Source organism: Pteropus alecto, unplaced genomic scaffold (assembly GCF_000325575.1).
Source record: "Pteropus alecto unplaced genomic scaffold, ASM32557v1 scaffold143, whole genome shotgun sequence".
In the NCBI taxonomy this organism is placed as follows: Eukaryota; Metazoa; Chordata; class Mammalia; order Chiroptera; family Pteropodidae; genus Pteropus; species Pteropus alecto.
Genome location: NW_006434828.1, coordinates 4,354,009 through 4,364,957, shown reverse-complemented (window position 1 = coordinate 4,364,957; position 10,949 = coordinate 4,354,009). Strand labels below are relative to the sequence as shown.

Genomic DNA, 10,949 nt, shown 5'->3' with positions numbered 1-10,949 from the left:
GCCACCTTCCCTCTGAGCATAAAGCTGAAGTCCAGACCCAGCGGGGAGGAGGCAGAGGGCGGCCCCGGGGCCCCGCAGCAGGGTTACTGGGCGTCCGTCTGGGCGTTCTCCACCGTCAGCGGCCTTGTCACCCTCCTGCCGGACGGGACCATCTACGGCATCAACCACAGCTTCGCGCTGACGTTGTTCGGTTACGGGAAGTCTGAGCTCCTGGGCAAGGTGGGGCCTCCCCATGGGGGTGCTGGTCCGTGTCCCATAGCTTCCGCCTCTCCCAGTCCTGCTTGCCGGCCCCACTCCCCGTTCGTTCCTCTGGACCCCACACTGAGCACCCCGTGACCCTGCGGGCCATCCCCAGGGCCACCCGAGGAAGGGAGGGGCTCTTCCTGAGCGAGTCCAGTCTGAGTTCTTGGACAAGGGCGTGTGGCGGCTGTGGCAATTCTCTCTGCACCCCCAGGTGGGGCTTGTCTGCACATCCCTGACTGTCCTGGGGGCCATGGGGGAGCCGTCATGCAGTCAGGGTCAGAGGAAGGTGTTTCTAGAACCTTCTTTCTTGTACTGCACTTTCCTTGAATGTAAGGAGGTAGAAGTCTCCATGCTGAGGGCCAGGCTCCCGGGAGTGGCAGCTGTCCCTTTCCTCTTATCCGAGGTCACTGAGCAGTCCTATATCAGTTACTGCAAACAAACCACCAGAGACCCAGAGTGTTTTGGTCACAAATTGGCCCTTTGGGCTGAACTTTAGTGGAACGGCTCATTTTGTTCCCTGTGGAATCAGCTACAGTGGTGTCCTCCCTAGGCTCATTCTGCCAGCTGGGGCTATGCCTTAGGCAGCCTCAGAATGCCCCTCCTCTGGCGGTCTCAGTGGTTCCCTGGGCTCCCCGGGAGGGGACATGAGCCCCCTGCTTGATGGCCTGGCTAGTCTGGCTCCTAGATGCAGGTGCAGGCCTGTGGCGTGTGCCCCACGGGCTGCTGCCACACAGAGCAGAGCGCCCATCCTCTCTTGTCAAACACTGGGGCGGACTCCAGACCCAGTGACAGCCGGTCAGAACTTTGATCTCATCTGAGGCTCCAGAAACAGGTCTCTCTCTGTTGCGTAATAGGACTACTAAGAAGGCAAGTGGCTGGTCCCTTCAGAGAGAGTGCGGTGGGTGCCCTCTCCCCCCACCCGGGATTAGAGTGTGTTCTAGATTCACGAGACAAAGGGCCGGCTGGGAGCGGGGGCATGCTGGCTCAGGGAAGGCCTGTGTCCCTGCAGCCCCTGGGCCTGGACCCTCAGAAACCACCCCTGGCACAGTCTGGCTGGATCCCGGGGGTCAATTTCCTGTGGCTTGAGGGCCTTTTGTCCTTTACTGCCAGGGCACAGTCACTCCCTGAGAGCCGAGTAAGAAGTTTGCCAACGCGGGCTCCTAGGCCTGAGGAGAACATGGGTGAAGGTTAGGCATCTGCTTGAAAGATGTGTAGGTGTCGGAACAACCTGCTTCATAGGGTGTTCATTTTCTTTTTTTCACAAGAAAAAGGGGGAAAGTCATGAATTCTTTGTTGATTGTGAGGCCTGGCGGAGGAGTTCGATGGGTCTCCCCCCTCTGGAGGAACGACACACCCAGAGACCTGCTCGCTGCGGCTTCCTTTTCTCCTGGGGGGGAGGAGGGGCGGCGGGCGGTCCGGCGGGTCTGGCCTGTTGGGGGTCTGAGTGCTGCTGTCTGTTTTCTAGAACATCACCTTCCTGATCCCTGGCTTCTACCACCACATGGACCTCGCGTACGACTGTTCCTTACTGCCACCAGACCTGGCCCGCTGCCTGGACCTGGGCAGCCAGAGTGGGCCCGGGGAGCTCCCCAGGGACCCCCAGCAGGGCCAGGGTGAGGCTTAGCCTTCTTTTCTCAGGCGCCTGCTCCACCCTGCCCGTGCCGTCCCAGGGGACTGCAGGGAGCTGGGCTGTGGGGGTGTGGTGTGCGGGGGCGGGGGGCACAGTTTGCGTGGGCTCGGTGTTCCTCTGTCCTGTGGGCCTTAGTGTTTCCAGGGATGGGACACGTGTGTCTCACTGCTGTGTTAGCAGAGAGGACTGGCACTCCCCCAGGACGATCCCCCCGGGGGTGTGTCTAGGACGCAGGAGCTGCTTGACAGTCTTCTCTCAGTCACCTCTGCGGCTCTACCTAGTTTAAGGCTGAGCTGAAATGGACACTGGCCAACCCTGAACTAAATTGTCACAGCAGGGTTTCTTTATTATGCTCATCGCTGTCCTTCTGATTAACATCTAAAGTTATCCCCAAATGTCTCCCAAGCCCCCCCTTGCTGACTGCCTTAGGCCGCGTGCTGTGAGGGCAGGCTCTGAGGGCCTTGCGAGGAGTGGGACCCTCCCTGGCTCTGGGCTCCTGGGAGGGAGTGGGCCGCTTTGCAGCCTCCTTGGTACTTGCCTTCTGTGGACAATGAGCCAGGAGGAGCTGCACCCCGGCTCGGCCGCCTCCTCCCTGTCCCCGTGGGCTGATGGGGTGCGGTGCTGGGTCTCTGGCCTCTGTTTTGTGGGGGGGAACGTAGGCAACGAGGCCACGAGACAGTCCAAGCAGCAGTGGCAGGGTCACACGTCAGGACAAGATGGCACTCATGCGATGCCGTTGACCCCTGGCAAGCCCAGGGTGGTTTATGTACTGTCACCTGAGGATAGATTTGTGAAAAGACCTGGTGTTTGAATAAACACAGTAGATTTAATACAGTTGCTGAGGGAATAATGTGACTACAGCATCTGACTGGTAAAATGAACATTTGTTGTCAGATGGTGTTCAGTTTTCTGGGCTTCGTGAGATGTTTCTTTAGCATGTGGTCCCACCCCCGTCACGGGGGACGCAGCTTGCCCCACAGTGTCACTTGGGGGCACTAGAAGTCAGACTGAGGTGTTTTGCTTTAAAAAGTGCCGTGTTAGTCGGTGACTCTTCAAATGGCCACTTTTTAACATGGGGTTTCCTTTATGCATTGGAGACGTGGTGTCAGCCAGAGGCTACGATCCCTTCGTCTGACTGCTGGCTGATAAGAATGGTCTCGCCCCTCTGGCGCGACTGACCTGCGGTGCGCTAGGCCCTGTCGCGCAGAGTTGCGCTGGGCCCCGTAGAGCTGGTGGGGAGGCGGGTGGCTCACAGCATAGGTGCCGTGTACGGGAAGGGACTAGCAGTGGGACGTGCAGCCTTCACTCTGGGGCCTATGAAGGCCCCCTGGAGAGGTGGCAGGGACGGCATTCCGGAGCGGGGCAGCAGCTCCGCGTGTGGCCGGGAGGCCTGGGGTGGCAGCAGTCAGGCCGCAGGGCCGTGGGGTCATCTTAGGGGCTGGAGCCCTGAGGGGGCCATCGGCCGATGAGGGCCCTGCTCTAACTCAAGTCGGTGGGCTCATGTTGCTGAGGGCAGGGCCCAGGACAAAGCCGCGGGGAGAGCAGAGGGTGCTGGCCTGATCTGGGGTGCCCGTTGGATGTTGAGAGGTGGCTGGATCTGGGACATGCTGCGGGCAGGTGTGATGGAGTTAGGAGGCCAGCCCTGCCCGGCTGTTGAGTCGTGGGGAGAAGAAGAGACCCATCTGCAGGGGCCTGTGAATAGGAAACACTCTTTTGCTAGGTCCAGAGGCTAACGTGCTTGCTGGTGACCACACACTGCCACGAGCTGACACCCTAAAGCCACTGGGCAGCCAAGAAGCCGTCGCTGAGTCCCAGGCCCAAGCGGACCCTGGAGGTGGTCGCCCTTCTTCCCTCCCCTCTCGGCCCACTCCGGGGTAAGTCCTCTGTCAGAGGTGCAGGTGAACTGAAGGCCAAGTTCCTCCATGTTACCTGGTGCAGTCCCCAGCAGCCTCTATGTGACAGCCCTCGTTCACCTGTAAGGAAACTTTTAGTAGTTTCCAGGGAACTGATAAGCAGAATTTTCTCATTTTTAGAACCATTTGAATCTGTCCTGTGTGTACAGGCTTAAATGAAGTATTCTGTTTAGACTAAAAGAAGTTCATGTTGGAAAATTTGGAAAATTTAGAAAAGTAAGAATAAAAAACCCGCTATCACAGTCCTCTCGTGCAGAGCAGAGCAAGCAGTCATGTGCCACACACTGGGTGTGCGTGTGACCCATGCACTTTCTGCTCTCGCACCGGGACCCAGCACCCCTCATGCCCTGGGGCCAGGACGCTTTTTTCTAAAGTACAGAAGAATAACAAAAAACTAAGTTCTCCTAATTAGATCCCAACCTCCCCCAGGGCGCCTCTGCGAGCAGTTATATCTTTCTAGAGCATTCCTCAATGCACTTAACTATAAAAGTACACGATGCGTGTGCGTGCGTGTACTCACGCACGGCTGCCCTTGTCCCTGTAGCACTAATAGGATCACACTGCGCAGGGCGTCCTCTGGATATACGCACACGTGCACACACGTGTATGTCTCGAAGACCTTCTGTGTGCTGCAGGCTCCGACTGCCTCACGTCCAACCCTCGGTTCAGGGGGAGTCTCCTGTGGGCGGGTACTGCGGCTGCTTCCTGTTGTTCGCTTAGACTCCCTGGCCTCTTCTTACTTGACCATGGAGCCCACTCTTGGTGATGTGGGCAGTGTGGCTGCTCGCCCTCCTTGCCGTGTGCTCATCCGCAGATGAGGGGTGGCTCTGCCCGTGGCAGGGGTGCATGCTGCAGGATGGGCCTGCCCCGAGGCCGCTCGCTGCTGGGGTGTCTCGGGGGGCGCATGCTCTGCTCTGCACTGAGCTTCGTGCCGTGCAGTGAGGAGGTGCCCCCAGTGAGTCGCTCCCCTGCTTCCCCCCGAGGCGGGCAGCTCAGCCTCTCAGTTCTGAGCAGTGATTTGCGTCTCTAACACACACGGTGCAGTCACTACCGTTTCCTTCACGCGTTCACTCACTCACGTATTCGCTCAACAGATGAACATCGCAAAAGACTTGCAGGCTCGTTTCTACGAATTATGGTCCAGTCAAGGAAATGAGCTAAAACAGTGAAAACAGCAAGGCTGGGGATTGAGGAACAAGTCGGGAAGCGAGACCCTGAGCGTTTCGTGTTCTGGGGACCGAGTCAGTGTCTCCTCCAGGCCGTGTGCTTGCCCTCCCAGTGCCCCGGGAGCTCGGCCGGCTGCCGAGGAAGCCGAGTGGACCGTTAGACTATAGACGAGGTGCCGAGGCCCTGAGCGAGGCCCCCAGACAGCCAGGGGGTCTCGGGTCCCCATGTCCCCGCTGCTTATCACAGCTTGCAGACTTGGGCAGTGGAGGAGAAGGGAGGGGAGGGGGAGAAGACCCACCCCCATTTCCTCATCTCAGCCAGAATTTAGCGACAGGGTGACACCTGGCTGCTGGGGAGGCGTGGAGACAGGAGGGATCTTGCAGAGCTGCCCCGGGCCTGACCCTGTGGCCACATCAGAGGGGTTGCTGCCGGCTTGCCGAGGGGAGTGAGACGCTGCTGCCTCATCTGCCGACCACGCAGAGGACCTGCAGCCCCCGAGCCTGGCACAGGGCTGGTCTCCTCCGTCGATGGATAGGGTGGAGGGGTGGATGTGGCGAGAGATGCAGATAACGTTCGCCTGGCCTCTGCAGCCCCTGGCCTCACCTCTCGGCCCCCAGCCAACTTCTCTGCCCCTCAGAGCTCTGCTCGTGGTTCCTTCCTCTGTGGCACCCGTCCTCGCTCTCGTGGGCCTCTCTGAACCTCTGGGGTAAGGTTGGCCAGGTCGGCGGCGTGTTTGCCTGGCGAGGCTGCGCATGGCTGCATTCTGTTGGTCTTGGTGCTGGTGTCCGGCCTGGGGCTGGCGCAAGTCAGTCGAGTGGGTGCCACAGCAGCTGGGCCAGCCGCCTGTAAACTGTCTGGGCTGTGGCAGCCTCTTCCTTGGTGGCCACCCTGTGCTGAACATGCCCGTGAGCCCTCTGTCCTCGCCCTCTGTCCCAGCTCTCAGGAGCCTGGCAGCCCCTACCCCAGGCCCTCCTGGTCCTTGCGCTGGCCCTTCTGAGCTGTTTCCTGTTGGCCGTGAGGTCAGGTGCCATTTGCAGCCAGTAACAGGTCAGCTTTACACAGGACACACAACACTCTTGAGTCTCTTCTCCCCTCTGTTCCCACCCTCCGCGAGGTGCCCGCCGTGTGGCCGAGGCTGGGTGCTTGGCTGGGGGCGCCCGCCCACTGGGAAAGGGCGTCCCGACTCGGTGTTGAGCGTGTGGTCCTGGGCGCTCCGCGGTAGTCTCTGAGTAATCATTGCTAAACATGGATTCAGCTGGAAATACGAGTTGGTGCTTTATTTTTTAACTTGGTTAGAAAATTTAGTGTTTTTTTCTCTGTCATAAGTTTATGCTGTTGAGTGCTTTGTACTTGTCTCTCATAGAGGAGAAGGCCATGTGGTCTCTCTTTTTGACTTCTCCATGGCTCCTAAGTCAGTGTCATCTGTATCATAATCCCCAGGGTGGACAGCATCCCAGAAGGAAGCCCGGCAGCCCAGGAACGGTCACTGCCTGAGGACCAGCGGGACCCTGTCCCAGAGAAAGCGGAACCTGCCCCAACAGAGAGTCTCCAACAGGACGTCCTGGGAGGAGGCAGGTCTGACATGGTGGACACCAGGTCATTTGTTTCATGCGACAGTTCTGAAACTCAGACCCCAACTGAGGATGGGTACGAGAGCGCGGAAGCGAGCGGCCTATCCCAGGCAGCACAGCTGGAATGCACGGACTTGAGCAGTGCCAGTAACCCAGACCTTCGGGATGACTCTGCAGGGCAGCCGACAGGGGCGGGCCTGCTGGGGCTGCACCCTGGATGTGAGGGCGAGCACAGTGTGCCCCAGGGGAGCCCGGCCTCAGCTCCCAGCCCCTCTGGGCTGCGATTTTTGGCCTCCAGGCCCGCTTTGGAGGAGCCGTGGCTGGGAGCGCAGAATGACCGGGAGGAGCTGCGGACCTGCTTAATTAAGGAGCAGCTGTCCAGATCGAGCTTTGGGGGGCCTCTGGGTGTCTCGTACATCGAGCTGGTCCCAGCCGAGCACCCTTCGCTCTCCGCCCCTGTGTCGCTGTGTGACCTCGGTGGGCAAGACCTGCACGCCGGCCGCTCTGGCAGCTCCGCGGCCTGCTACGCCCTGGCCACGGACGTCCCTGGCGCCCTGGACACGGTGGGGGCCCGGGAGGCCAGTGGGAATTCGTTCTCCTGGAACCTCAAGGAGCTCTTTTTCAGCGAGTGGGCGGACCGAACTTCTTCAAACTGTTCCTGTGCCTCGTCTGAGCATGTGGGGACAGCCTCTCCTTCCCTGGCGGGCTCCGATGTGGATGTGAGTGCGGTACATGGGCCGAGGTCAGAGGCAGTGGATGACAGGGAGCTGTTATTGCTGGCTGGCACCTACTGTGCTCTTGGCGAAGGCCAGTGCTTCCGTGAGTGCCCTCTGGACCGCGACCGGCCAGAACCGTCTGACACCCATTTGGAGTCCTTGGAGTGTGACGGCGTGAATGGCAGAGAGACCCCGGGCCGCATCCTGGCCATGCTGGGAGCCGGCCCCGCGGACACGTGCCCGTCGGAGGAGCCGAGGCTGAGCATCCAGGTCACCTCCACGCCTGTGAGAGGGGACAGCTCGGCGATGCCCAGGGCCGCCGGCCCGCAGTGCGAGATCCAGGAGGGCACCTACGCCGGGAGCTGCTGCCACCGAGACGGCTCGCTGCTGAGTGCGTCCTGGGGGAGGCGTGGCGGCCCCGGGCACACGTGGTGGCCTGTGGGGCTTCCTCGTCCTGGGCTCTGCTGGGGCTTCACCCTGGTAGGGTTTTGAAGATTAGGATGACAAGTGCGCATGCCCAGGAAGGGTGGGCTCCGGGAGCTGCTGGCCTAGTCTGGGGGTCACCCTGAGGGGTGGAGAAAGAAGCCAAATGAGGTGTTCGTGGTGGTTCTTCATGAGCTTTTGGGGTTCAGGCTCCTCTGATCTCTAAAAATCTTCGCTGTGGGAGGGTGTTATGGTCAGGCCCTTTCGCTTGCCCCTTTGAGGTTCATTTTATTTGTTTTATTTTCCTCCTTATTTTCCTAATTTCTTAATAGCTAACGTTATTTTAGCCAGTTGTGTTTTCATTGCTGAGTCTGTAGTGTTGCTTAGTAAGGCTTTCATTCTAAACTTTAAAAAGTTATGTAAGTAATACATGTTATTGGAGAAATATTAGAAAATAGAAACAAAAAGAAAATTGCCGGTCAGCCTCCCACCCATGAAAAAGACACCCGGGCTTGCTTTGGTGTTTACCCTGCGGGGGGCGCGCGTGAGGACGCCTCCACACGTGTGTGCGCGTGGTTCATCGTGGCTCCGTGGACTGCAGCAGGCACACCTGCACATTTGCACTGGAGCCCTCACACTCCTTCACTCGGAGGCAGAGACTCCCGCGTGTCAGGCGTGTTGGGGGCACGTTTTCCAGGCTCATCTGCGTTGGCAGGTCTCCCAAGTGCTTCCCGTGGACGGGATGCCGCCCTCCACGCCTCCCTTCTCCTGGGTGCCCTCTGTCCACTGTCCTCAGCGCTCCGTGTGGTCCCCGTGCCGTGCAGGCGAGCGTGCTTTCTTCCTCAGGAATCAGCGCAGGTTGTGCGTTCTCGCCTCCCCTTCCAGGTGTGCACTTCCAGGTGAAGCGGGTGGAGCTCCGGGGCCCCACGCCCCTCTTCTGCTGCTGGCTGGTGAAGGACCTCCTGCACAGCCACCTGGCCCCGGCCCCACGGACCCACCTGCTCCTGGCCAGCCTGCCCAGCTCCAGCCACTCCGTGTGTGAGCTCCCCGGGGCCAGCCGGGGCCAGGTGGGCCTCTGCCGCAGCCCCGCCTTTCTGTGTGGGGAGGGTTCTCAGCCAGTGGTTCTGTCTGTTTCCCCTGGGATGGGAGACAGTCTGTTCGTGGCTTTTTAACACTGTCTTCTAATGTCCTGTGTAAGTATGAAGCCACGTGTAGGATTTTAAGTGTGCGTGTGCCCCACGTGCAGGGTGGGGTGTAAATACACTCTGACTGTGTGTCGAGGCCGCCTGGCTCTCGGGTCCCCAAGGGCACGGGAGGCCCAAGTGCTGCTGTTCCCACAGCTGCAGGGAACGTGGGGTGACCCACGCCTGCTGCTGCCTCCTCTGTGTTGGCACGGCCGCGTGTGGCCCCGCAGACCGTCCTTTGCACTTGCAGACGCTCAGGAGCTGGCCGTGGTTTGCGGAAGCCCCTGGGGCGGTGGAGCTGGAAGGGCTGGCGGCCTGCGAGGGCGCCTACTCCCACAAGTACAGCACGCTGAGCCCCCTGGGCAGCGGGGCCTTCGGCTTCGTGTGGACTGCGGTGCACAAGGAGGAGAACAAGGAGGTACTCGGCCCCTGGAGGGCAGCGGGCCGGCCCGCCCACTCCTGGGAGGGCAACGTGGGGTCCTGCCCCCTGGCCTTCCGCTCACTGACGCTGGCTTTTGCCAAAGCTGCGTGTCTGAGCCGACACGTCGTATATCTGCGTCAAAGTCTTTCTGCTTCTAGTGACGTTTCAGTGGGCCCTTGTGGTTTTCTAGATGAACGAGCATCCCTCTGCCCGCCATGACAGTTGTCTCTCCTTTTCTGTTTGTGTCTCGTCACCCTTGCTTTGCCTTCCCTCCTGTCGCCTGGCAGGACCTGCAGAGCCCGGTGAAGTGACAGGTACGCCACGCTTCTCCTGCCGTGCCCCTGTGCATTACACTGGCCCCTTTTATTTCCTGATGGATACCTTCTGTTTGAGGATATTTCGTTTTATTTTCTGCTCACTAATGTTTTTGTAAAGAATAAATGTCGAGTTCTATCAAATGTCTTTTTAGCGTCTTTTGAGATGAGCATATCTGTGTTCCTGTAATTGACGTAAAGAGCTCCCGTTCGTAGAATCGGTCCTTGATTATGTTTCAACACTCTTAATGTGTTGCTGAATTTGGTTTGCAAATATTTTTATTTGGAACTTTTTCCCCGTTTATATTCTCACGTAAGACTTTCTTCTTCCTTCCTGTGTGTAAGCCGTGTGAGCCCTGCAGAGGCGCGTTGGTGCATCAGTGTGTGCGCTGTTGTGCCTGGGCTTGTGTCTGTGGCGAGCGGCGTCCCCTCGGCTGTCCGAATCCTTACGTTCCCTCTCTTTTCTTTGCTAGACTTGCCAAAGAATTGTCTGTTTCATTCATCAAATATTTTTGTTTTCTTTTAATTGTTTCTCATACTTCCTATGAGTTACTATTGCTATTTTTCCAGCTTATTGGACTGAGTAGTGTTTAAGCTGTTCCTCATACTGAAAGCATTTACTGCGTCGGGTCTTCTGAGTACACTTTGGCCACGTTAACACAAACTGCTACTGCCGTCACGTGCTTCCATGCAGTCTAATTCTTAAGTTCCCGTTGTCACCTTTAATTTCTCTGAGTCGGATCTTCTCGTTCTTGTTTTGAATCAGGAATCCGATAGGCCCTAGGGGTTTCTTTAGACCTTTAGACCCCAAGGAAGAAGAAGGAAGCCCCAAAGTTCTTCTCTTGGGTAAAAGGAAACACATGAGTATTTTTGCCTTTCAGAAAACAGAGGTGTCATTTTACATACTGTTAGGCCATGATCAAGGACAGCGGCCAACCAGAAAATAGACTTTTAAGAGTTAAGCTACAGCTCACAGGATGGCACAGCCCTGGGGTCTCGCTCAGGTCAGTTTGGGGGAGTTTTGCCATCTGAACAGTATCGGATCGTGTCACCCAGGAACATGGGGTGTCTTTCCACTTATTTAGATCTTGTTTCTTTCGACAATGTTCTTGTAGTTTTCAGTGTTTGACTCTTGTCCTTCTGTTAAGTCTCCATTATTTTTATATCGTTTCTTCTCTTTCCTGTGTTAGTTTTTCATTTGTTGGAATATATTTGTCATTAATTTTCCTAGGAAGGATGTGTGACGATAGGCCTTTTTCCTCTTAGAACTTTTTAGATACCATGTCTGGAGTCATCTAGTGTAATTTTGGAGTGACTTTTGCTTTTTGACTTTTGCCAGCAACTTGATTTTCTTCTTCTTCTTTCTT

The 10,949-nt window shown here is 57.6% G+C and overlaps 1 protein-coding gene across 1 annotated transcript in view; it reads left to right on the top strand.

Annotated features, from left to right (window-relative positions):
• Positions 1 to 10,949, top strand: part of PASK (PAS domain containing serine/threonine kinase) — a 33,382-nt gene that overhangs the window by 11,097 nt on the left and 11,336 nt on the right. Inside the window, exons 7-12 of the mRNA XM_015587833.2 lie at positions 3 to 219; positions 1,709 to 1,856; positions 3,594 to 3,747; positions 6,394 to 7,631; positions 8,549 to 8,730; positions 9,098 to 9,265. Coding sequence (XP_015443319.1) covers positions 3 to 219; positions 1,709 to 1,856; positions 3,594 to 3,747; positions 6,394 to 7,631; positions 8,549 to 8,730; positions 9,098 to 9,265 — 2,107 coding nt within the window. The remainder of the gene's footprint in view (positions 1 to 2; positions 220 to 1,708; positions 1,857 to 3,593; positions 3,748 to 6,393; positions 7,632 to 8,548; positions 8,731 to 9,097; positions 9,266 to 10,949) is intronic.